General features: G+C 40.7%; 1 protein-coding gene across 24 annotated transcripts in view; it reads left to right on the plus strand.

Annotated features, from left to right (window-relative positions):
* The first annotated feature begins 177 nt into the window (after positions 1-177).
* The window catches only part of kif1b (kinesin family member 1B), a 65,227-nt gene continuing 37,575 nt past the window's right edge, over positions 178-27,829 (plus strand). For 7 of the 24 annotated variants that reach the window (XM_039801286.1, XM_039801285.1, XM_039801290.1 and 4 more), the window contains exons 1-10: positions 193-472; positions 1,640-1,793; positions 21,074-21,150; positions 21,306-21,485; positions 24,468-24,536; positions 25,580-25,758; positions 26,612-26,723; positions 27,256-27,333; positions 27,432-27,497; positions 27,667-27,684. In XM_039801286.1, coding sequence (XP_039657220.1) covers positions 1,688-1,793; positions 21,074-21,150; positions 21,306-21,485; positions 24,468-24,536; positions 25,580-25,758; positions 26,612-26,723; positions 27,256-27,333; positions 27,432-27,497; positions 27,667-27,684 — 885 coding nt within the window. In that variant the 5' untranslated portion in view covers positions 193-472; positions 1,640-1,687. Of the gene's footprint in view, positions 473-1,639; positions 1,794-21,073; positions 21,151-21,305; positions 21,486-24,467; positions 24,537-25,579; positions 25,759-26,611; positions 26,724-27,255; positions 27,334-27,431; positions 27,498-27,666; positions 27,685-27,829 lie in introns of all 24 variants that reach the window. The other 17 variants (XM_039801307.1, XM_039801297.1, XM_039801298.1 and 14 more) reach the window with 8 other exon arrangements.

Below are 27,829 nucleotides of genomic sequence, written 5' to 3' on the forward strand. Positions count from 1 at the left end.
AGAAATCCTGCAGTGTAGCGTCACGACGGAAAAAAAAGAGACCCCACCCACTCCCGTCTCGCTTCCGATTCGGAGCCTCAGCATTGGCTCTGCGACACATTAGTCACTGCACTCTCTTTGTTTATTGGCCCTTCTGGCTGTCAGTCAGCATGACAGAGAGGGAGTTGACGTAATCTCTTCGGTAAATCAAGGGATTCTAGCGATTCTTCTTTTCGCATGTTGTGTGCAGATAGACGTCCGCCTTATATCTTTACTGGAGAACAAACTGGTCAAGGAGTCACCGGTTGCAATCGCAGGTCCCTCCGGCGGAGGATACCGCTATAATGGTTGTTTTTCACCTAGTTGGACTTTATTACAGTTTTGGTGCTCGCGGATTTTGATTTAAAAAAAAACCAACACATCTTGACGTCCGCTAGCTAACGTTAGTTCTCGCTACTGTCCTATGGTGTTGTCTTGGTGAGAGTCTTCAAACGTGAGTAAAAACGATGAATTTATTTCTTTATTTATATTTTTAATGTTTGCAGTGCACGAGGTTGTTACAGATTTATTTCAGGCAGTTGTTGGTCGATGGTGAGCGGTTTTAGCTAACGTTAGTCACAGACGTCCAAGTGTTTTTTGGACCATGAACGTTACTCTTGGTTCCAATAACAGTTGTATACCTCTAATGTAATTAGCAAATTATACAATATTATTTGTCTACGATCACATTATGTGTATATGGTTGGATAGTTAAATCCTTCAGAGACAACGGAGGTAGTTCCGTCTCGTGCCTAGGACTGAAGTCACAGCCTTTAACATTTCACGACTTAGCTTGCAATACAATATATAACATAGTTTAAAACATTGTACCCGTTAGGATTTAATGTTAAAATCCTGAAACCCTCCCATCCAGGGTGCATCAGGAATAGTGTGTCGTGTCTTTACGTGCTGCTAAAATAAGCATGCAACTCCAATTCCACAACATACAGCAGCGGAGGATTAGCCTACTTCCTAACATCGGCGAATTTAATAAAAAAAGAAAAGAAAAGAGGAACATTTAAGCTCTCTGCATGCACAGAATGCACACTGTTAGATGAAGCAGACAGGCCCAGCTGCCCCACTCTAGCCCACACAAAATAGGGTAGATAGAATTTCATGGGCGTATGCTTTAGCAAGTATGGCTGACTGCAAGGAAATGGAAAAACATGAGTTATTTGGCAAATGTAGTCCCGGGGCGCGAGATGTATAGCTTTAATTATCTGTAAACACATTGGAATGTTATTTTATAATTAAAAAAAAATATATATGTATAATGTTTATGCGACCCAATTATTACATGCAATATTCATATTTTGTATTTGTCAAAAGGGTATTTCGCATATGCTGTGGATTTATAAATTAAATGCATTACTTGCATCCTTTTTTTGACTGTTAAATGTCTGATGGCTGCTGTTTACAAAACATTAAAGTGCTTGAGTGGTTTTGGTCGGCCATATTTGTTGTATGCTGTTATGACTGGAAATTGGGAGGGGGTGGACTTTCATTGTGTTTGATTTACATTATGTGATAATGGAAACAAACAGTGTTGCTTCATTTATTTAATACCAGATGTTCTTTTCACAAAGCAGATGCAAACATCTCTTCTTTCTGTTTCCTTTAGGACGGATATACAAGGAGTCTTACTGGGAGACAGTCGTAAGCCGCAAACATGTCTGGGGCATCTGTAAAAGTCGCCGTTCGAGTTCGGCCCTTCAACTCCAGGGAGATGGGCAAGGATTCAAAATGTATCATTCAGATGCAAGGCAACACTACAAGTAAGTAGCCCACTGGCATGCACACAAGGACACATACACAAAACCAAACACCATGTCTTGAATCTATGCAGGCCTGTCTGCTAAGGGACATTTGGTATACCATGCACACATGCTCCCGCATGGCCTTCCTTCAGGGCTCTTAGCAGAGAACAGTAGAATGAGCAAACTGAATAGTGGACGGTTGGGGACAAACAGCCTAGAGAGAATAAAAGGCTTACAGAGTGAAATTCCTTGTCCTCTGAAGGGGCCAGCATGCCTTAGGAATCTCTGTGTGAGAAACGCTGAGTTGGTTCATACTGGGAGACCCAGGGGTCGCCCCATAGCCTGACCCACTCATACCTTCAATTCATCAAGGCTTTATCATGCAGTTGGTGTTTTAGAATAGATATGTCTGTTACTTTATTGTTTATGATTAGGTTATCTCTCAGTGTACACACACAGTTTGTGTATCAAGTGTTATGGCCAGAAGTTAATCATATACAAGATGTGCTGCTTTTTATTTTGCTGTAAATTTCACAAAACAAATGAAACCGTGGGGTTAAAGTTATGAAGGCCTGGCGACATTAAAGACAATTTGACTTAATTTCTCATATGTTGCAGTTGTTAGCAGATTTATCTCCCCTTCGAAAACGTATTATCACTTGATATGCTTCCCAAGCTTTAGTTTTATATTGAGGCTCAGCAGCTCAGTCATTTTTGGCTTTTACATATATACAGTATGTGTAAAAATAGGGCAGCAAAATGACTGAATTAATTACAATTGAATTGCCAATGGAAATACGGATGCACTCAGATATATACACTACAATTTTATTTTATTTATGTAAATATGTGTCCTTGCAAAAAGTGCTAAATGTAATAATTTAATGATTATGCACTTTGAATGAATCATTGCATAGATTGTAAATCTGTAATGATGCCCTGCATCACTTCTGTAATTGTGGAATCTATGAGAACATATCAAACAGCAGAGCAAGATGAGAATACCTGAATGTGAGGAAAAAAGGGGGAGTTCTCTGCGCTTCTGCAGGCCACAAACAATCCGGTGCAACCAAGGCGGGACACAACAGAACAAATAGCAAAAAATTGCCGGTGCAACACGGATGTCTTCTACTTGATGATTTTATTTCTTAAGGTGCATAACAATGACTAACGTTTCGATGCAAAGTTACATCTTCATCAGAGTCCTTGGAGAAATGTGGTTTGTCGTCTTGTGATTCAAGCTGCTTAATTGTAACTGTGAGTCATCAGGTATTGTGAATAGTGCTAGCTGCCTCCCTTACTCATGGTTGTGCTGTAAGCCCCCTTTCAGCTGGCAGATGAACACAATCTCCCTGACAAGGAAACATTTAATGACCCTGTAACAAGACAGCATGTGACGGCAGAAACCTGTTCTTCCAGTAGGCTCCCTGTTTTGCCTTGAGTTTTGTCTGTCAGTTTTACCAGCTTCATTTGACTTAAGCTTTTATGAATCTTTCATAACATCAAGTGTCCCTACCAGTTATGCCTTTTATCTCTCACACTCTACCAAAGAGAAGCTTTGTGTCAAATCCCCAGTACTTTTACTCCATATCCTTGGGTTTTCATTATGCCAATGTCACTCGGAGGTGCTGGAGGGTGACTCGTGGTTTGTAGCAGAACTGCAGTGGAATATGCAGTGTTTTTTGGGGGGTTAGTGAGTGAGTGAGTGTGTGAGCAAGGGAGAGGAGGAGGCTGCAGTACTGCTTACTCTACCTCCTATCACATGGCCAGATTGCAGAGCAGAAAGGGAGGCTGGCAGGTGGCCATACTCTCCCTTCATCAGGACTTCATTGCAGATGGTATGCTGAGAATGCTGTCTTATTAGGATGCTGAAAGATTGAACAGTACCTAGCGGCTCAAACATGCACAGGTTCATACATGTAGTTGAGATTATTTGACATGCGGTGCGAAAATCGGACCTTTCCTGTAGTTGTGGTTCACTGGATTTCCTCAAACTTTCTGTCTACCAAAGTCAGCCAACTTACAATTTTTAGTCTATTCCCAGTTTGTTTGGGAGGTGGTCGAGGTTTCCACAATATTTTAATGGATGGTCACACTTGATTGATGATTTATTTTTAAATGATTACAGTATGTAATGGTCAATTTCATAACATTTCTTGTTTTCTTTCACACATTGATATAATTGGTTTTCATGACTACCAGATTTGTGTAATTTCCTAAATCATTCTGTTACAAAGTAAAAGACATTATCCAAAAAGAGATGGACCTGTTTATTGCCTCTATCAAAGGCAGTGTATCTATGACTCACCACAACCTCATGTTCTGGCCTTTGAGTATCAAATACTCTCCAATAGACTTGAAAGGTGGCTGTAAAATGTATAATAGTAGTTCATTACTTACTTATACGTACAATTAATATCAATCCATTGATTTTTTTTGGGGGGGAGGATTTTTTTTCAAAAATTTAAAACACTGCGCATAATCCACTTGTCAGTAGTGTTCTCGAAAATTCCGTGCTCAGTATGTCACAGTGCTTTAATAAGACTCAACGGTGCAATAGTGCTAGCTAACAGATACCTATGTCTTTCTATTATTTGATGGTGTCTTTGGGGATGGCTAACATTTAAATGAGACTGAGAGCTGTCTCACAGTAACGGGATGTTTTATGGAGTTGCTTGGTCAGCTTGTAGGTGTTTGGCAGATGTGTGGACAAGGCTGTGACACTCCCCTTATTGTTGTGACTCACTCAAGGGCATATGTGCCGGTCTGTGTCAACAGCACAGAGAAAGAGAGTGCTTGGGGGCAAGGGCAGGATATTCTCTCTCTCTCTCTCGCTCTCGCTCTCGCTATGGAGGGTTGTCAAGGATAGGGTGCAGGCAGAGGGGCAGCAAATTGATTATCCAGTGTGCAGGAAATGTGTCCGAGGCCTCTGCAGGCAGGCTGGAAACAAGTAAAGGCCTCTTTCAGCAGAAGCTCTTAAACATACCAGAGCTAATGTAATTATTAAGGGGTGACGCGATGTTAGTGTTGATGGTGCTCCAAATGTTGAATAACGTCAGGACAACCAAGCCTGCCTTCATTGGGACTCAGATGTGTTCTCCACATCGGTCTCTGTCTTGTTATGTAACCCGTGTGTTATGTTCTCCCAGCCGGTGAGCAGCTTCTCATGAACGTATGGCCAAACATAGTCAATAGATCTCGCACATTGCAAAAGAGAAACAGATCCTCTGATATGTTCCATTACATTGACTTTAGTGTAACAAACCTGCGTTCAGATTCCCACATGATCAATTTTTCACATTATGGAAGATAAATGCCTTTTTATCAAAAGATCAAGCCTATGTTACACAATGTCATCTCTAGAGCTAAAAGTAAACTGACAAATTGATAGAACAAACAGAAGGTCACCGTATCAATTAAACCTTCACTTTTCAGATACAATTTTGCTGAGTGTCCTCTCAGTATGTGCTAAGTGGATGGTGACCTTACAAAAACCCTGCAGGGAGGAATTGGCTCAGCTCTAGTGTCAGTTACGCATAAGAGGAGGCTATCACCACAGCAGAAATGAAAATGAGCCCATATCATATGAATGAATCGTGGTCATTGAGGAGAGAGCTGGCAGGACCAGTGGGGAGTAAGATGGGGAGCATGGGTTTGGTTGAGGGATGGTCATCCTGCTGATGAACCCTTTGCAGACAGCGCCGATTGACCTGATTAGGACCAGTAATCCGCCGGTTTGCTTCAGGTCGCCACGCCCTACTGACGTAATCCCGTTGACCTGTAGGTGTACAGTACACCAGCCTACACACACCCACTCAGGGTGTTACATTCCTCATCGCCTCATGCTGAGATTGTTTTGGAACGACATACATGTATCCACATGCACTAGTTACACATTGCAGACTGACCTCCTAATGAGGAGGGAGGACAGGCAGATGTCTGTGTCTGTGATCCGCTCATGCTGTGTCACAGGACTTTTAGGCCAGAGGCGCAAATGCGTGGAATGTTGTGAAGCTCAGCCAGTTTCCAGTACACCTACTTTTAACAGCTGCTGTAACACCTACCGACAACAGAAAGTGACATACACTGGAAATTTTTGTTTTGTTTTTTTACAAATTTTAAATTATTTGGTCTTTAACCTCTGATTTGATATTGAGTGCATGTGGAAGTTCTGTGATACTTTTTCATAATAATAATCAAGAAGACACAATAATCTTCAGAGTGGGAGGAATTGTATCTCATGCACCAATCACTGTCATATCCTCTGTGGTTGTCTTCTATGCTGGGTAGTCAAGGCAACAGCAACCTTTTTCTTCTGTTACAAAAACATCTTGAATGAATGAATGAATGAATGAATGAATGAATGAATGAATGAATAAAAGCCTCTCACTTTATCTATTTTTGTTTTTCATAACATCATGTGCTCTAGTTTACTTTGGCTCATGACGTTCTGCCTTTTATTTCTGCCCTGATACCCCCAGGCAACTATCTGAGATTGGGTCTCAGTATTGAAAGTTGTTGTGATGCTGAGGTTTGGCAGTTATTGAAAGTGAATTGTATACAATTGTTAGGTTTGGATAAGGGTTCATGTAGACTGTCTTGGTCAAGGTGTGTGTCTGGATGGAATGTCAGGGTTTTTATGATGACTACGGTACTGTAGATCTTCTTATCAGAGTTTTTCTTCCTCCTCTGAAAATGAGACATGCATAAAGTCTGCATTAAGATTTGCAGTTGGTGAAATTATGTCCGTGCAATCAGCTCATTGGTTTTATCTTTATTGAGCTGTAAAATCAAATTTCGTCATAACTAATTAAATGGCAACATTAAATATGGCACAGAGCCATGTTGGCCTTTACCACTGGTATTGAATCCTTTTTCATTAATTAAATTAATTAAAAGTGTTTTGAAATGAATGAGAAACCACAACGTGGCATTGCATGTTAAGGGATAGGCTGAATGTTGGAATGTCCTTAATGTTGCGGAGGTCAGAAGGGAGAAGTGAAAGATGCTTTCTCTCACTAAATTGTGGTTTCAGCTTTGTAGCAGACCAAGCCACTTGTGGTTTTCACTCCACAACCTATGTTGACTTTTCACAACCTACTAAACTACTTTTTTGCTTTATTTTTCAGCTTGTGCCCATATTTTAACATAGGAGTCTTGACACCTCTTTGCTTTAGTGCTGCAGCGATTTTACTTGTCACACTGCAAAAGCTGTTATGTGTTAAGAGTGTTGTATTTATCCCAAATTGGGGCCTTCAAATCAATAGAAACATATTTTTTTTGCAGCTATCAAAACATCTAAACACATCAGACATACTATAAAACTTCATAAAGACAAACTTCACAGTGATGATGTCACCCTGAGGCTGTATAACTGGTGAATTTGTTGCCATTTTTCACCTGTAAACATCATAGGGCCTTAGGATGAGCTATATGTCTTTAAACGAAAGGTATTGTTAGTGATGAAAAGCAGTATATCTGGAGGATATCTCATGAATCTCATGAGATTTGGTTTGTCCCATTATATGCTTATATAGAATAAAGTGATCTTCTCTCAGATATTTGGCCCAATTGGTTTCTTTGTAAAGGATCTAACATAGCATACTCCCTACAGTGATGAATGTGCCCTAGTCGGTGAGTACTCACCTTACATAAATCACTTTTTTTCACTTCATTTACCTCCATTGTTTTTTAGCCCCCTTTCCATTCCAGCCTGTGATGGGGTTGAGTGGAAACCGTGGGAGTTTTTTGCAGAAAATGTGAGGCAATGGGATATCAGAGGGGAGAATGGGATGGGAGCTGACTCGAGGGGGGGAGGGGTGATGTAAACGCAGCCATAGCAGCAGAGACGGTGAAAGTCGTGCACGAGCACTATTCACGTGTAGGACAGCGTGAGGCAGCAATCACATACAGTTGCCCAGCTAGACAGATGGTGATGCTGATTTCATTCATATTGGTGGAGGTTAAGAAATAGTATTCATGCAGTTGAGCTAAAACTAAAGAAAAGGCAATTCTATCATATTTGCATCCGTCAATGTCATTGTCTTGTAGTTTGTGCCTATGCTGCAAGAAATGTCTGGCCTTTTCATCTCATTATTTTTTTATAAAAACATTTTCAGATCATTTTCTAAATGTACAGTGCTTGTAGAGGCAAATGTCAATAGAATCACAGGGAGGGCAAATCAGTCTTAATAGCAGATGACCAGAAATGCAGAAAGTTACTTGTGATAATACATAATATGTTAAATATGTTTGGGTGATATTTTTTCTCAACGTAGAACCCTTCAGAAAAACAAAAAGATATTGTTCCAACATATTTATGCTCATAGGGAGGTGTTTTTCCTAGGGGGCTCTGCTTCGATTGGCTGCTGGCATCCAGACACATCCATTAATGTCAGTGATATTACCAGAGATAAAAGGCCAACCACCCACCTGCCCTCACATGACAAGGTGGAACAACATAATGCTGAATTAGTCTGGTGATGTGCAGTTCAGCCAAATCCCAATATGTGTCCCAGTTTTACAGCAGCGTGTGCACAAGGTAATAAAAAGTGGGGAAATAAAGAAAGTAGTTGAGCCATAAGGTGAGAGATGCAAACCTGCACCGGCACATGGTAAAGAGGGTTGCTGTATATTGCCTGATTTCCTTTTAGAGGAGGATCCTATATCCTTTGTTCAATTGAATCTGACTTTCTAACTGATAGTCATGCTCATTAGCTATGCGAATCAGATTGTGCTCACAGCAGCCCACCTCCATCATCATTCATCCTGGACTTACTGATGCAATCAGGGGATGGTATGTTTGTTTTAAAGTTATGGCAATTCTGGCTGGCTCCTCTTACCTACTCTTTGGTTCATTGCCTAAGTTAAGTGAAATGGCTGAACTTTCCCACATTCAAGAGAGTGAATGTGTTTTTTAGTTTTTGTGCCCTGCCCGACACAGCTCTTGTTCCAGACTATATTGTTGGGTTTCCTCCCACAGTCTGAGGGCTGAATTCAGAGGCAAACTGAAGAGCTTTGCAGTCCAGGCACGGGTAGCTTGGTGGTGCACATGATGTTCACTTTGTATTATTCGCTTGGCAGTATATTCATTTTGAAACATTAATTAATAAGATGGGAATCTGTCTGTCCTTCTAATTGGTTGGCTATGTGAATTCTCTGCTGTTCCAAAATGGAGCTGTCTCATGCTGGTGTTTGAATACAGTGACGCTAATAGAGATCAGTAGTATACACACACATACACATAAATACATGCACACACAGATAAACAGTTTCACCCGTCATTTCCGTCCTCCACAGAGAAAGTGCTGGATAAAAGGGGTTAGTCATCTGACATTAGCTTGAGGCATCACTTAGTGCTCATATATATATATTTTTTGTGATTAACAGTTTTTTGTAAAAACATACAATTTGCAACATAAACATCCCGCTTAGGATTGACCCATCTCCCAGAACAAATAAGCTTGGGCTGAATGAAATCTGGGTCCCTGCAATCCGACATAGGTTCTCAAGTATACCGGTCATGTATCCTGGACCTTGTCACACATCACATCCGCATAAAGCACAAGTTTGAGCTCTACACCTCCTACCATAACACCTGGGAAGATAGTCTCCCCCCTTTTTTTAAAGGACAATTCCGGCACAAAATGAACCTAGGGGCAGAGGGTTAATCGCTATTTTATTAAAAAGATTATAAAGACAGTACCGTTCATGTATATATGCGGGCGCCATCTTGGGAAAACAGTCATGAGCAGTCGAACGACAAACACCGTGCAACCAGTAACATAGCTCAAACACAGCGTTTGTGATTCGACTGCTCATGACTGTTTTCCAAGATGGCGTCCGCATGTTCTCTTAATACATCCATGATATAAACATGAACACTACTGTCTTCTTCTCTTTTTAATAAACTGTCTGTACACTTACAAAGTTCTCAATGCTTTGGTTTACATGTAGGGACCCTCATTATGCTACCGTTGAAGTGTGGTGCTATTTTGAGCCTTGTTAGTGGTATAGAAATAGCGATTTACCATCTGACCCAAAAGGTAGCGTTAGCAGCTAACCACCCGTTTGCGGCAGTTTGTTTAAAGCTAGAGACACATTCGATTAGCATGAAAACATATCCAGAGAATGTTCGACTCGGTACACATATGTTATTAACCCCTAGGTTCATTTTGCACCGGAATTGTCCTTTTAAAGCTGCTCCCGAAGGCTCTATGGCTAAACATAACAATAAAGAAGAAAGAGGTAAACCCTGTCTTGTTCCCCTTCCAAGAGCAAAATATTCAGAAATTAACCCGTTTGCTTATACAGCACCTTAATCCACTTTATAAAAATGCTGGCAAACCCATACATTTTTAGTTTGTAACATATAGACCCATTCGACCATATCAAACGCCTTTTCGGCATCGAGGGAAATAGCAGCTATTGGGTATTGTCAATCAGCTACAGACCATGCAATATTAATGAGATGCTTGACGCCAGTTCAGTTGCAAAACTCTTAAAAAAAATCTGCTGTGAAGCCATCGGGCCCCGGGGCTTTACCCACAGGCAGGGCCCTCATTGCCTCTTTAATTTCCTCTATTGTCAAATCAGAGTTCTTTGCTCTTCTGTTAGTTTGGGAAGCCCTAGTGGCCCTAGTGGAACACATTCCTTCATAAGTAGAAGTAAATAATGATCTATAGAGATCAGTGTAAAATTCTTTAAAAATCTTGTTAATATCTACAGTTGCTGTAAAAACATCTCCAGAATTGGATCTAACTGCAGAAATAGTGGAAGCGGATTCCCTCTGTTTTATGCATCTAGCAGGTAATTTTCCTGCTTTGTCTCCCGATTTCAAAAAAAGTTTTGTCTTGCCCTGAATAAATTGAATTCAACCTTCTGAGATAGAATATTATTATATTGGTATTTTAATTGAATCAGGTTTCTCAGGCCATCCTGTGACATTCTTTGCTTAATCTCTGTTTTAGCGTGATTAATAATGCGCCCCCTGATCACAGCCTTTAAAGGTGCTCTAAGTGATGTTGGGTGATGTTATTCTTGTTGACGTTCAAAGTATTTTCAAACAAAACGAGACTAGCTCGCCCTTCCCTCCTCCTCATCCCGTCCCCTCCCCCTCCCTTCCGTGCTTCAGCGAACTAACCCCCTCCACCCCAAATTCTTCTTGTCGGTTATTGGCTGAATGCTGGAACACGGTTTGTTATGTTTTTCTGGTCCAGGTTGGCCACTTTGTTTCTGATGGCATTGGTGGACCCTGGGCTGTCTACAGAGACTGCGTTTTTTTTTTTTTTTACAGTGTGTTCAGGGGACTGGCAGCTCGCTGATAGTGAGGAGAGGTTTGCTGTATGTGACAAAAAATGTTGTAGCCTAAAAAACGTGTGACATCGCTTAAAATACCTTTTAAGGCCTCCCATGCCACCCCTGAAGACGACACTGAGGACCAGTTGATCGCCAAGTAATCTTTTAGCTCAGACCTAAGCCATTCTATAGTTTCTGGCTCCTTTTCTAAATCTTTCACTTTTTCCCAGAGCATGTCGACCTCTCTCTTGCTAGAGGCAGGGTCATCCCGTCGACTGCCTCTAAACTCTCGACACAACTCTCAACCTCATTCATTCTGGTGACCTGGCCGGAGAGGATAGACTCCATCGAAACAATGGAACGGGGGATTTCCTTCAGACCTTCTAGCTCACCGAAGATTTTCTCTAGTGCTGCGACTATTTTACCAATATCCGCCGGCGACATGTCATTAGCCTGTTGCTTTTCTGCCACGTTCACAGCAGTGGCGCCACTTTGACTCCTTTCAGCCGCGTCTCCACAACGGAGCATATGCTGCTTAATGTCTCCACTGACTGCTAACTTTTTTTTTTTTGATTTTGACATTTTCGGCATCCAGAATGTTTCTCATCCCGGCTGAACAATATCTCTGGTCAGTATCTTTTTAAAAGGATAAATACAGCAGTGCGCTATACAGAGCTCGCCCTTCGTCCAACTAGTCCGCCATTAGGTCACATGACACTCCCTCTTGCTAGTGGTCATTCTCAATGTTTTTTGGCTTCACAGAACAAACAAATGATGCAACTTTAAATTTAAAGTTGGGCCTTGGAAAAAAGATGTGAGAGTTTAACAGATCGATGTCTCAGAGTTGTATTCATGATGTCATGTTGCTTATATAAAGCCAGAGAGCATTTAAAGCAAGACTTCAGTCTCTGAGTGGAGGCTAGTTGAGGAAATCCAGGTCACTGCTCTGTTAAATGGGTGCCTGTTGTGAGCAGAGAATGTAAGGGGCTCTGTATTTCCCTTGTCTGCACAGCCTGGTCTGCTCTGTGTTCTACACATTGCCTGGATCATATGATGAGCTGTATGTTTGAGAAAAATCTGGGATACTGTTTAAACATGAGTCAGGGTTTAAAACAAATATTCTGTTTTGAATGAACCAATTAACATTATAATATATAGTGGTTTTTTTGTCATGGTTTTCACTTCTCTATCAATTTAATAATTACAGTTTAGCCAGCAATGGCTAATATTTAGAAAGCTTTCTAGGACAGGGCACTCATTTTAAAGTCATAGATTGTTAGCATCAGCATCTCTCGCAAATAAGTTTCATTGTTCCAATTGTACGCTGATAGTGTATGGCATCTTAATTATGTTAGTACTATTAATTCATTATTGTTATTACTTGAATGTTGACAACCAAAGTTGAGCTGAAAAGAAAAATGTGTTCCACATTTGTAATATAGATAAGATCAACTGTGGAAGGAATGCTTTATCTTGACTCTGTTTCAGTTTTTGTTTGTTAATGCAGAACATGCAGACCCACTTCCCTAAAAGTGAATTGTGAAAAAGTTGACACAGGCAAATTGTCAATACATTAAGTGCTTATTTTTAAACTGGAAAATAGCAGACATGTCTAAAGCTGTGGAGATATTACTATAGCTTTCCATGACACAGGATGTGTTTGGAGAGACCCCTGACCTTTCGAGGCAGCACCTGTAAAAAGGAGAATATCCTTCTTGGACCTGATCCAGCTAAAAACTCTAAGGATCCTGTATCATTTTGTTAATGTTAACATTGAGGTGCAAACAACAAATGTGTTCATTACACAAGTTGAGGGATGTGTCCAGACTTTGGTTAGAGACACCAGGCATTTGGCATGTAATTTAGATGTTTACGGTTACTTCGGCTCTGATTTCATACCAGTTCTGTGTGCCTTGTGGGTTTAACCTGAGAGGCTGCCCTGATATCCCGCTCTCTTTGTCATAGTTCTGTGTTTGTTTAGCTTCTGAATGGAGTCCTGCTGGCTTAGCATGTTTTCTCTGTCCGGTGGCTTCTAGAAGCTTCTCTTTAGCCTCTGTTATTCTGGACTCAGTGAGTCTGCGTGAGCCGCTAGCCGTAGCTAGCTATCCGTGTCTGTGGGCTGGGAGCAATGTATGGTTTGGCTACGAGTGCGGCGGAAAGGTTGGGCGGCTGAAAATCTGTTCATTCCTTCCTGTCACTGACAGTCTGTCGGCATGTGAAGCACTAGCTGCCATCTGCTGCTGTATAAATAGACAGTAGTCAGAGCTAGAACAGCTGGCACATAGGCCAGGACTGCACCCTTTCCCACTGCTTTCTAGCTAGACAGGCAACCCCACCTTGAACCATTTTGATGTATTACTTTTTTGGACTTTTTGGTGCAGAGATGCTAAAAAGTAAGCAACACTTGAGCGAAAGATGTCTGAATGAACCTCAGAGTTTCTGGTTATGAGACAAAACTCATTTGTGTGTTTACATGCACTATTAAGATTGCTGATATTTGCTGATTTCCTAAATGCTAATAAAGCAAAAAAACAAACCTAACAAGTTTTCTTATTTGGGGTAAGGAATGGAGAGAAATCCTGTTAACGGATACAGTATATGTGCATAATAAGAATAAATGACCCACAACTCTCACAACACAACATTATTTGTCTTTTCACTGCTCTGTCACTCCAAATCCTCTGGGGGGAAAAAAGGAAAGTCGCTGACCAGCTGCATTTTAAAAGTGGGCTTTTTTTTATTGCAGTGCAAGTTTCCTGGCCAAATCAGATTTCATCAAATAACATGGTTTCTTGGGTGCACGTAAACACAGTCACTGACAGTTAATTTCAAATATGTCTAAGGTTGTTATATTATTTTTTACAACAATATTAAAATATAAAGTTTTCAATGCAGTCTGTTTGCTTTTAATGTGTAGTTCACATTTTGCTAACTTCAGTCACTTCCAACAAAAATATTGAAATTTTCTTTTTTCTAAATTTGGCAAACACATGGATTTTGGGGGGGTAAGGCATTGTGAAAAGGGTCATTGTGATCAAGGGGACTGGGCGCATAAAGCCTTGTCATAACAGATTACCTAATGTGTTTTGCAGGCTCTGTTGTCACTTGCAATACCCTGCATTCAGTGCATTGTTCTGGTGTCTTCCTGTGCTTTTTTTTTTCTCCCTCTCCTCTCTCCCAGTAGGGAGAGAAAAATGACGTGATCAGCCTTCTGAGTAGAAACAGTGGATTTTGTTAGTAGGAACTCCGTGCCTTCCTTTATTGTCACACCTATTACTCTAATATAGTGGCTTATCCAATGAAATGGCATTGCATGCTCTAATCATTAATATAAAGTTGTAGTTTGTTTGAATTAATGGCGGTGATGTGGATTCTGGTGTGAAGGGTTAGGTCTCCTGGTTTTGGCAGGAGTACTTAACAGAGGAGTATTGAATTGCTGTATAGATATCTTTTAATTAAAGGCCACAAGGCATCTCCCTGGCCAGACGTAAAAGTGCACTGTATGTAGGGGGTAATCAAGATACCACATGTTTGTTTCTGTTTTGGAGATGTTGTACGTCCTGTGTTGTGGCTGCGACAAGCTCAGCTGTTTGTCAAATGAGCACAGCAATGCTCAGACACTACTTTTAGCCCTCAGCTTTGAGCTGCATCCAGTGACAACTCTGTCACCTGTGCTGCAGCCCTGGCAACCAAGCCATCACACACACTCTCTTCCAAAGACACTGGACAACATACAGAGCATTTCTGTGGCCCCATCCAGTCTTATATAAAAGTAAACAACCATATTAGCGTTACTGTGGCACTGCTCAAGCCATAGTCTCATGTCAGCAGCTGCTTTGCTTCACCACTCATGCATAAACTATGACCCAGGTGTGCATTTGTAATGTTGTATGGAGATACACCGCATAAGAGCTGTGATGGTATTGATATTTCTCCTGACGTGGCGATAGGACGGGGACACCACAGGTCCCGTATACAGTATTTCCCATACAACACCACACCACACATTTGTTTGGCTTGTGGAACACTTGCAATGTAACCTCCCATGAGTAACTGTGATCACTACCTGTGATGCTTTCCCAGACAAGAGGAACAAGATGGCCAAATGTGCCTTGGTGACCTGTCGGAGGTTTTATTAATCGTTCAACCGACAAAGAATAACACTGATAATAATCATTAGTTATTGTAGCCCTAATCTAAGTGCATTAAAGTGATAGTTCCTTTTTAGAGTGGCAGAACTTAATGAACTCCATTCAGAGATACTGTTTCTCTCTTTTTACCTACAGCTCTGAGGTTTCTTGGTGGGGGATCATGCTTAGAAATTTATAAAGAAGATTTTTTTGGGGGGCATTTTCGGCCTTTATATTGACAGGAAAGCTGAAGACATGAAAGGGGAGAGAGAGGGAGAAATGGCATGCAGCAAAGGGCCACAGGTTGGAGTCGAACCCTGACCCGCTGTGTGTGTGTTGTATGTGTGTGTGTATGTATATATATATATATATATATATATATATATATATATATATATATATATATATATATATATATATATATATATATATATATATATATATATATATATATATATATATATATATATATATTTTGCAAACAGGAACTGCTAATTTGGCATATGTGTGTGTGTTTTACAGGCTACATTTACATTGCTACGTTTTGCTTTTTAAGTGGAGTTTTGAGCCAAAAGCGATCTCCGTGCACACAAGTGTTTATAGCTCCAGTAGAAGTCCTCTCCGTTTTTAAACCAGTGCGCCCAAACCGCATGCATATCTCATCAACATTATCGCATACTGGGCATAAACGGGAGGCAGCATGTAGGACCTGTGCTGGTAGTTGCCGTGGTAATGTTAGTAGCTTAGTCTCAGAAAACGAGATGTCATCCAATCAGGCGTCAAAATGTTGGCGTCTGTGTTTCCAAAGGTCTCCGTTTGCAGCCGTTGAGACTGTAACACAACCACGGCGATTCCAAACCAAAACGGGGTCAGAATTTTTTCAAATTTCTCTGGTTTGGGGGCTCTGAAACACCAGACCAGTGTGAGTGCGAGGTGTAAATGTAGCAAAAGATATGCGTTTTTAAACCAAAACGTAGCAATGTAGATTGAGAGAGCAAAGAGGGGGAATGAAAGGTGAATAGAGAGATTCCCCAATTTATAGTTAGATGAACTCATATTCTTCAGAAGTGAACAGTTACATCACATTGCTTGCCATATGCACACAGACCCCAGGGATGCTATTAAAATTCCTCAGTCTTGCTGAAAGCACACATTATAATTACAATTCTGCACAGATATTATTTTCCTGAATGCCTGGGTTCTCTTAGCAACTCACCCATTTCCTTTCCTTTTTATATTTTACACATGCATTTATTTAATGCCCTAATCACCTTCCTGTGGTCACTGCCAGGTATCGTTTAGCTTGAACTAACAGCTAGCAGGTCGTTAGAGGGTTACTGGAAGGGAGAGGCCGATATGTTCAGCCATTTTAGACCCCTGCTTGTCTGTCTATTCTCAGGTGGATGGGGCTAGCTCTTAGTCCCCATCTGGTGCTCAGAGACTTCCTAATAACCTAATTACTGAGGGGTATCTCTGCTGTTATGGCTGGATTATAGGCCCCATGTTGAACACTGGAGCACAAAATGTCTGCCAGCTACAACCAGCTGAGTGATGTTCTTTAGATAGAAGGATGCGGTTAGTTAACTGGTATACACCCTGCCTTGAAATGGAAAGCTCCTGTGGAGTGCCAGCATCATATCAGTCCTATATTATGCCGAACAGGAACTGAAAGTGCAGAGCTGTGGCATTTTGGACAAATAAACATTTGCCCTGGTATGCCACCCAGTAGCTTGTGTCTGTTCACTGCACATAGGGTTCTGACTGAATTTCTCTATCTTGTGAGAATTGTGTCTCCTACATAGTCTCCCTCCCACACAGATTTGCATGTCACTCCTGCTGTTTGATGAACTGATGATGACACGGGAATGATAAAGTTGTCCTTTATGTTGCTCTTTTTACTGATAATGTTGAATTTCTGCCTGAGGACCTTCAGCTCAGTGTCACCTGGTATGCAGCCAATCACATACCTTCTGTGTCACCAAGAGTAGTGCCTTTTTTAAATGATAAAATGTTTGTCTTTTGTACTTTTGTACTATTTTTTAAATATTATGTTCCATTAACAAAGTATTTATTTAAAATGTTTTTGTGTGGTGAAAGTTGTTTCTGGTACTGCTTCTGGATTCTGACATGATAAGTAGCTTAATGTCTTAGTTACAAATCCTAAAGCTTTTCACACTATCCCTTTTGCATGTCTCAGGATCTTTAAAGGATTAGAATCCTGAAATCAGTTTGATAAATAATTCTTATTGACCAAAGACATGCATTTAAGGAGTTCTATATAGTTTCTTCAGAGCAGTAATAGGGAATGCTTGAGACGAGAGAAAACGGAACGCAATGTGCCGCATCCTCCCCTTCTGTGCCAAGTTGAGGTTGTTATGGCAACCAGAATCTGGTCTTATACCTGTTGCCATGGTTGAGAGACAGAGTGGTGACGTTTATTAGGCAGCAGAATGCGTCTGCCATTTTAAGTCCAGGAAATAACTCTGGTGGGAACATCTACTATAAATGGAACACAGAGGAATTCCTCATTGACATCTTAATTTGTGATTATTACTATCCATGCATCAGTACTCGCATAGATCCTGCTTGTAAGATTGATGTACAGGTGCATAAGTGTATTAAGTTAACTGAGGTGAGTCATGCTGGAAGATATGGGGCACTCCTGGCCTGTCTGATTTTACTCAATCTCAGATAGCAGGGATACAATTCACCTCATTCCTGCCATTCATGCCTCCATCTTTAACATTTAAATGCAACAGTTTGACGGATGTGTGATGACACAATAGTTGGATATACCTTGAGAGGCAATTTGTCATTTTCTAGTACACTTACTAATGAAATTAGACTGCACACATATGTAACCACTGCCAGCCCCATCGCTTACTGCATCCTTGTCTTCAGTACACATGTATAGACTCATGAGAGACTCACTCTTTTGACGCACTGACAGACCCACATAGGTGAAGCAGCTATCTTTTCTGAGAGCAATAGAGTGGGCAGTCGAATGAGACATTCATGATACGTCGTGAGCATGATTCATCTTTAGGAGTTGAGCAGTCTCCCACTAGCTGCAACTAGGGCTGGGCCAAATATCAATATTATATCGATATGAGGTTGGATAAGATATCATCTTAAATTTTGGATATCCTAAGTATGGTCTTTTCCTGGTTTTAAAGGCCACATTACAGTAATGTAATTTTCTCAATTTACCAGACTGTTCTAATATTCTATTATTTGCCTTTACCCACTTAGTCATTATATCCAAGTTATTGATGATTATTTATCAAAAATCTCATTGTGGAAATATTTTGTGAAAGCCCCAATAGCCAACCCTACAGTATTGCCGCAATACTGATATTGATGTATTTGGTAAAAAATATTGTGATATTTGATTTCCTCCATATCGCACAGCTCTCTCTGCAACCATTTAGCTTTGCTGTGCTTAGGTATATTTTTCCGCCCTGGTCTCTGATGAGAGCCCATAACCGAACCAGGAAAGTTGACCGACAAGATATCATTTCTTGTCTTGCTAGAACACAGCTGTGATTCCCAGTAAGGCCAGATTATCACCGTCAGTCCGCTGGCCTGTCATGGGCATCCCACTGTCTAAACGCCCCACACATGGCTCTGTCTCATCATCTTTCAGTTTTTGATGCTGAGTTAACACTGCATTTGGCTGACACTGAATGACTCTGAGTTAGACTGTCTCTTCATTAATAGCCACTGTAGATTGTTCCAGGAAAGGGCAATAGGGGCACTGCCTGGTAACTTAAATACCCCTTCATTTCTTCATGCCCTGGCTCCAATTTCCCATTGGAGGCAGGGCAAAGGTGAAATTAGGCTTTATTTAGCCACCTGTCTTGCTGTATCCTCTTCCAGTGCCCAATATGGAAGCTGCTACTCCACCTGTACACCTTAACCTGTTTGAAGATTGATTGTACCTGTGCTAGGTTGTAGCTACCTGGGTTTCAGTGCAATGGCAGCTGCTATAATCATCACATATTTAGCATGAGTCAGTTAGTGTTCTGGTTTTAAGGACACACTGTGCTTTTCTGTCAGCATGTGACCTGTGGAGGGTGATATCCAATCCGTGTCTCTCCACATCGCCTGCATTATTGATAAGTGTGCTGAAATCCTCTGAACACATTATGCACTCTGCCTGGGACATCTTGAGGCAAAAGCCTCTCAAGCACCCTCATGTCGAGGAGCCGAGGCTTTAATTTGGCTATTAGCAAAGTGCAGAATTTGCATTAAACAAAGCAAATTATTACTTTGTGGTCCACACTGGAGATTTGCTTGGACATAGTGAAAATGCATAGTATATATTGTTCTTACTAAGATGCAGATTCACAGTTTTTCCTTTGACCCTGCCTTTTGTTTCTGTTGTTGCTCTGTTTGGATTGTTGCTAGGCACTTAGCACACCAGTTAGTCCCTCAAACCCTTTTTTTCACAAGCCTCTTTGTCGCTCTCTTCTCTTCACCTCCCCCCTCTGTACAGGCGGTGGAGGTTTGCGTTTGTCTGTATAGCCTGAGCGAACTCTCTGCACTGGCCCCTAATGCAAGGCAGCTTTAGTCAATAAAAGTGCATTTTGTTTTAGAGGGGGATTTGTAGAACAACTGGGGTACGGATATCTACAAACATCCTAGTCATTTTTTAATCTCCTCCTCTCTCTTTCTGTCACATATCTAGTGCAGAGTGTGGAAAGCTTGAACACTAGTCCCAAGGGTACCCACAAGCATGGTTGAGAAGGGTGACATACCAAGCATGGCTGCAGATTCTTGTTCATTAAGAAATGCCTGTGTGGGACTACAGGGAATGGCTGGGTAGTGCAGAAATATTGTCATCTTGCCTTTTGCAGATACAGGTGAAGGTGGTATAGTGAGAGTAGGCTACATGTTTTTATTTCAACTTTGTATTGTTTGTCTTTTTGCTGTGTAAATGCATACGATGAATTCAGACACCAATTAAAGATGGCCTGTTTGGTAAAAGTTGACACAACAGTTCTCAAAAAAGCCAATGGCTCATAATTCGTCACAGGTTCATGTGACTTTTAGTTCCAAATATATCACGGTTTGTTCTCTGATTGAAGAAAAGGATCTTTAGAGATCCACTATTTGACAACCAGGATTAAAAATAAATAGTATGTTAATACATTTAGAGAATTTTTTGTGAAATTGAAAAAATATATACATTCATCTAGCCAGGATACAAATTTGGGTTTCAATGACGAGTTTGTTACAGATTCCCTGCCATAATTCAAATGACTGCACTTTGCACTGACTTAAAATAGATACTTAATGGTGGTAGAAGGGAATGAATAAAAATCTTAATCCAGTAATTCAATACATTTTCGATTTATCATAAATGAATTAATTTAACGTAGACCTTAAGCTGAATCTGCAATAGAGGTGTGAATCTTCACTGATCTCCCGATTCGATTACGATTATCGTGTAAGTGATTCAATTCGATTCGATATCACGATGCGCCAAATACATTTTTCTATTAAAGCCATATAGGATATTTAATTCATAGCTTTTCAAGCTTAAAAAACAAAACATTCTGCAGTTCTCTAATGCTAAATAAATTGGATACATAAAACTACAGCACATGGCACTTCCTGAATGTGCAAAACATAACAGAATATGTAAACCGAAAGGTTGTTAGGCCTACATTAAATTGTAAACCGAAATAATCGCTTATGGCCCGGCCGATTATCGATGCAGCATCGTCCACGTCCACGATTCGATGCATCGATTATTTGATTAATTTCAACACACCTAATCGGCAAAGACATGGGAGTAGTTGTCTTATATTCACATTGAAACCAGATGTTACATCAATCACATTACTAATTTTGTTCTCCCCACAGCTATTCTCAACCCCAAAGCCCCAAAGGAACCAGCAAAGACCTTCAGTTTTGATTACTCCTACTGGTCACATACTACGGTGAGTTCGAAATGTATTTCTGTTACATAGTCCAGTATGCTGACCAATAAAAAATCTAAATATAATTATACATCAATGTCAATTTAAAACACCAAAAGTTTAATATTAAACATTTATACATTTTAAGTCCTCTCTCTGTTCTCTCTTTCCTACAGCCAGAAGACCCCAGCTTTGCATCACAGAACCTTGTGTACAATGATATTGGCAAGGAAATGCTTGCGCATGCATTTGAGGGCTACAACGTCTGCATCTTTGCTTACGGCCAGACAGGAGCTGGCAAATCCTACACCATGATGGGCAAGCAAGAGGAGGGGCAGGAAGGAATCATTCCCATGGTTTGTTCTACAATGCATCTTTCTAACTAGCAAAGATTAAAAGACTTTGCTCACTGTATTTAAAGTAATGTCTAATGCAACCATATGTAGATCACTGAATGTTTAACACAACCTCTGATTCAGTCTTGGTCACTTTCTATAAGACAAGAACAGTTTTTACCAGTTCTTCAGTCATTCCCTCATGTCCTACTTCCAAACCAAATCCACGTCAGAAATGTTCAGACTGCAACTTTACCTTTTAAATTTCTCGTAATGAGATAGCACTTTTTCTCTGCAACTGTTTGCCTGCTTAATATCCTTATCCCCATGTATATCCGTTGACCAGCCAGCTGTTTTGAGTCCTCGCTTCCTCTTCTACCGCCTGGTTTAGGAAAACTGTGAGAGCGGGACATGGGCCAGATTATAACCCAGGATGCACAATTAACATCCCTTGTCAGATATTTCTTACTACGTTGTTTCCAACTTTTGATTCTTTCTGACATTCATACCGTGTTTTACTCAACAATAATAATAATAATAATAATAATAATAATAGTCATTGAGTGTTAAGTCTCATCTGCAGATGCTCTCTAGATTTTATGATCTGATGTTTGTTTGCTAAATGATTTGCTAAACAAACATCAGATCAAAAAATCTAGACAGCATCTGCAGATGAGACTAAAGATTATTATTATTATTATTATTATTATTATTATTATTATTATTATTGAGTAAAACACAGTATGAATGCCAGAAAGAATCAAAAGTTGTTCTGGGAACCGAAGTGTCACTGTCACTGTACACTGTATGTGCTGTCCACTCAAAATAACTCAACACACAGCCATTAATGTCTAAACCACTGGCAACAAAAGTGAGTACACCCCTATGTTAAATTCCCATAGAGGCAGGCAGATTTTTACTTTTAAAGGCCAGTTATTTCATGGATCCAGGATACTATGCATCCTGATAAAGTTCCCTTGGCCTTTGGAATTAAAATAGTCCCACATCATCACATACCCTTCACCATACCTAGAGATGCCTGCCTCTATGGGAATTTAACATAGGGGTGTACTCACTTTTGTTGCCAGCGGTTTAGACATTAATGGCTGTCTTGAGTTATTTTGAGGGGACAGCACATTTACACTGTTATACAAGCTGTACATTTAATACTTGCAAAGTGTAATTTCTTCAGTGTTGTCCCATTAAAAGATACAGTGCCTTGCGAAAGTATTCGGCCCCCTTGAACTTTTCGACCTTTTGCCACATTTCAGGCCTCAAACATAAAGATATAAAACTGTAATTTTTTGTGAAGAATCAACAACAAGTGGGACACAATCATGAAGTGGAACAGAATTTATTGGATATTTCAAACCTTTTAAACAAATAAAAAACTGAAATATTGGGCGTGCAAAATTATTCAGCCCCCTTAAGTTAATACTTTGTAGCGCCACCTTTTGCTGCGATTACAGCTGTAAGTCGCTTGGGGTATGTCTCTATCAGTTTTGCTCATCGAGAGACTGACATTTTTGCCCATTCCTCCTTGCAAAACAGCTCGAGCTCAGTGAGGTTGGATGGAGAGCGTTTGTGAACAGCAGTTTTCAGTTCTTTCCACAGATTCTCGATTGGATTCAGGTCTGGACTTTGACTTGGCCATTCTAACACCTGGATATGTTTATTTGTGAACCATTCCATTGTAGATTTTGCTTTATGTTTTGGATCACTGTCTTGTTGGAAGACAAATCTCCCGTCCCAGTCTCAGGTCTTTTGCAGACTCCATCAGGTTTTCTTCCAGAATGGTCCTGTATTTGGCTCCATCCATCTTCCCATCAATTTTAACCATCTTTCCTGTCCCTGCTGAAGAAAAGCAGGCCCAAACCATGATGCTGCCACCACCATGTTTGATAGTGGGGATGGTGTGTTCAGGGTGATGAGCTGTGTTGCTTTTACGCCAAACATAACGTTTTGCATTGTTGCCAAAAGTTTGATTTTGGTTTCATCTGACCACAGCACCTTCTTCCACATGTTTGGTGTGTCTCCCAGGTGGCTTTTGGCAAACTTTAAACGACACATTTTATGGATATCTTTAAGAAATGGCTTTCTTCTTGCGCCACTCTTCCATAAAGGCCAGATTTGTGCGTATACGACGGATTGTTGTCCTATGGACAGAGCCTCCCCACCTCAGCTGTAGATCTCTGCAGTTCATCCAGAGTGATCATGGGCCTCTTGGCTGCATCTCTGATCAGTCTTCTCATTGTATGAGCTGAAAGTTTAGAGGGACGGCCGGGTCTTCGTAAATTGTAGTGGTCTGATACTCCTTCCATTTCAATATTATCGCTTGCACAGTGCTCCTTGGGATGTTTAAAGCTTGGGAAATCTTTTTGTATCCAAATCCGAGCTTTAAACTTCCACACAGTAACATCTCTCGGACCTGCCTGGTGTGTTCCTTGTTCTTCATGATGCTCTCGCGTTTACACGGACCTCTGAGACTATCACAGAGCAGGTGCATTTATACGAGGACTTGATTACACACAGCTGGATTCTATTTATCATCATTAGTCATTTAGGTCAACATTGGATCATTCAGAGATCCTCACTGAACTTCGGAGAGAGTTTGCTGCACTGAAAGTAAAGGGGCTGAATAATTTTGCCGCCCATTTTTTTCCAGTTTTTATTTGTTAAAAAAGTTTGAAATAGCCAATGAATTTCATTCCACTTCATAATTGGGACCCACTTGTTGTTGATTCTTCACAAAAAATTACAGTTTTATATCTTTATGTTTGAGGCCTGAAATGTGGCAAAAGGTCGAAACGTTCAAGGGGGCCGAATACTTTCGCAAGGCACTGTATAATGAAATATTTATATGTATGTATGTATGTATGTATGTATGTATGTGTATGGTTTTTGTTATCTGTTGATCCACAAATCTCTCTTTCAATTCATCCCCCCCTCACCTCCCCACATTCTGTTAATTTGCACTAAACGTCGTCTTTCTCTTCCTCTCAGCTCTGTGAAGATCTATTTGAGAAAATCAATGAGGAGAGCAACAAAGAGGAGCTCGCCTACTCGGTAGAGGTGAGTCTTAGACTGCTTCGCCACTTGTAATCCTTCTTCTCAGCCCCCGCCTCTGACTATTGTGTTGGCTTGTCTTTAATGAACCATTCCTAGCCTTCTAACAGTATATCTGGTACTAACCATCAGTCCCATGTTGGCTGAACCTTCAAAGATGCTGGGTTTCCTCTGCACATTCCTTCTGATTATTTAGTTGAATTAGGGCTATACCCAAATTTTGTCAGTTGAATCAGATTTGGCTGTTCAATATGAATATTCGACAATTAGTTCCTTTTTTTGGGGGCTTTTCCGCCTTTTAATTTTGACAGGACAGCTAGGGGAGAGAGGGGGAAGACATGCAGGAAATTGTCACAGGTCGGAATCAAACCCTGGACCTCTGCGTAGAGACATAAACCTCTCAGTACATGTGCACCTGCTCTACCCACTGAGCCAACCCGGCCACAATTCGTTCCTTTTTTTGATATAGAGTATCAAGCAACGCTTTATTTAACTGCCAGATTTTTTAAGGGCAGGCAACTCAAAACAATTTTTTTTTTTAGGATAACAACATTTTTGACAACAATAATATCAAACAAAATCCAGAGAACATATTGTATTAAGATGCTGTGAGCTGTTAATTCACCAATTCCAAGCAGAAGAAAGAAGGTAACTATCTCAGAGGCTGACCGGGCAAGACCTCTCTTCCTCCAGCAGCTTCTTCCATCTCACTCAGGCTCCGACTGGGTCCGGTTCCACAGCTGTCTGTACCCATCGCTGACATCTTCACTGAGCGGACGGGACAACTACTACAGCCACTTCTGGGAACCGAAATGTCCCCAGAAGTACACTGTACACAGACACAAACAAAAAACGACTGCTCTACTTAAAGACTGTCAGTCGACTGAGGGGTTGCCTACTAATATTAGACTTTTGGGGGGCATCCCTAAGTTAAATTATACACCTTTTTTTTCAAACTGGAAAACAGATGAATGTGTGTGCGTTACTTTTCTATATTTTGCACTGCAGAATCTTAACTGATAATCTGTTACCTTTGCAATTGTTTCTAGGTCAGTTACATGGAGATCTACTGTGAGCGGGTGCGGGATTTGTTAAACCCTAAGAACAAAGGGAATTTACGAGTGCGAGAGCATCCGCTACTGGGTCCCTACGTGGAGGACCTGTCCAAGCTAGCTGTCACCTCCTACACAGACATCGCTGACCTTATGGATGCAGGCAACAAGGCCAGGTCAGCTGGGCCCGGGATCATGGGAAGGAGGGGTTGTGATAGTGGGGGTGATAGCTGTAATGATGTGATTACCCACAAACTCAGAAGAATAAATGAATGAATGAATTAATTAAGGCTGAAAATTGGCAGCAAGATAACAATAATTTGGAATCGGGAAATTTTCTGATCACATGGATTTTTATCCCTTGATCATCAGTGTTGGTCAAGGAACAGCTAGTTATATTCAGGAGACCAGAACCAGAAGTCCAGCTTGACCTGGATAGCTGAGATTCTTCACAGGAAGAACCTTTCTTAAATTGCAGGGAGTGAGTATTTCTCTGTGTGTGTGTGTGTGTGTGTGTGTGTGTGTGTGTGTGTGTGTGTGTGTGTGTGTGTGTGTGTGTGTGTGTGTGTGTGTGTGTGTGTGTGTGTGTGTGTGTGTGTGTGTGTGTGTGTGTGTGTGTGTGTGTGTGTGTGTGTGTGTGTGTGTGAGCGAGAGCCCCTGCGGGGAGGAGTGAACTCTGCCTTAATCTTCCTGTGCTGACTCAGAGGGCTTATTTCTGGAACATGGCGTGAAAAGCCTGTATCTCCCCTGTGACTCTCCTCCGACTGCGCCTTGTGTATTTGTGTTTGGTGTCCACACACTTTAATTCACCTGCACCATTCAAAGTAATCCCTTAGACTCAATTCACTCTAATAGGCGTAAAACCCGATGATGATAGCTCCAGTAATAGCCAAGACCATGGATTTAGCATTAATAATACTGAATAATTTAAAATTGATTTATTGTGTTCAGGAAAATGTGTTACATTCATATTGTTTTTTTTTTTTTTTTTTTTATCTCCTAACTATGGTCGTATGTGCTTATCTACAGAACTGTGGCTGCCACCAACATGAATGAGACCAGCAGCAGGTCCCATGCTGTTTTTACCATCGTCTTCACACAGAAGAAACATGACAGCGAAACAGATCTCTCCACAGAAAAGGTCAGAGGAGACTAGAAAGACAGAAATCTACTGATTCTCAGATTAGATCATTATCTATTCACACATAACTGTGTTTATAACTTATAAGTGATTCTGATCCCGTGCTGTTGGTGGTGCATTTCTTCATACTGGTTTTTACTTACAGCCCATTTATTTAGTTTGCTCCTTTTGATTTGGGCTAACATGTCTCCTAATGGTCCTCTTAGTCGGTGGTGACCGCCATTTTAGTTTTGCACTTTAGCATTTCCTCTGACTGTGGCAGAGACAAAGACCATTGTGTTATTGTAAACACATTGCCCATTGTATTAAGCCACTCCATCACATTTTACTGCCTTGCTGCATCTCACTTGACACAGTAATGTCCTAATGTTTAGAATGGTTTACACTTCTTTTTTTTTTTTTTTTTTTGAAAACATCATGAACTTTGTATTCGGTTGTCAGTGCTGTCATTCTTTCAATAATATTCTCATTATCTTTCAATTTGTTATCATTCTAATGTAAACTAGCTTAAATATATTTACTTCCTCTTTAGGTCAGTAAAATTAGTCTGGTAGACTTGGCAGGGAGTGAACGAGCAGATTCCACTGGAGCTAAAGGTACCAGGCTAAAGGTAAGACTCCCTTTATCACTGACAGCATTAGCAAACATTTGACTAGTATTATTACCCAGATGGTTCTTTAATAATATTCTTTTCATCTATGGTTGCAGGAGGGAGCAAACATCAACAAATCTCTCACCACGTTAGGAAAGGTTATCTCTGCCTTGGCTGAAGTGGTATGTGTTTCGGTTTTATTTATGTATTTTCTCTCCTTCTCCTTTTCGTCCTTTGCTCTTACCCTCTACATCTTGACCTCTCATGGAAATAATGTTTGTAGCCTGGCATGCTGTCATATCTGCCCTTATATTTTCTCTTGTCTTGTCCTTGTAATGCTTGCCCACACAGGATAACTGTACTATCAAGGTAAACCCTTTGACAGCTCGAACACTAACCTCCGATTCCTCCCATGAGGCAGATTTGACAGCCTTTTGTCATTTGCAATTATGAAGTTGTACTGTGTAGCACAGTGTTCTGTCATCACCATTGTATCAAGTGTTTTATCAAGTGC

This window comes from Perca fluviatilis, chromosome 5 (assembly GCF_010015445.1).
Source record: "Perca fluviatilis chromosome 5, GENO_Pfluv_1.0, whole genome shotgun sequence".
Lineage (NCBI taxonomy): Eukaryota > Metazoa > Chordata > Actinopteri > Perciformes > Percidae > Perca > Perca fluviatilis.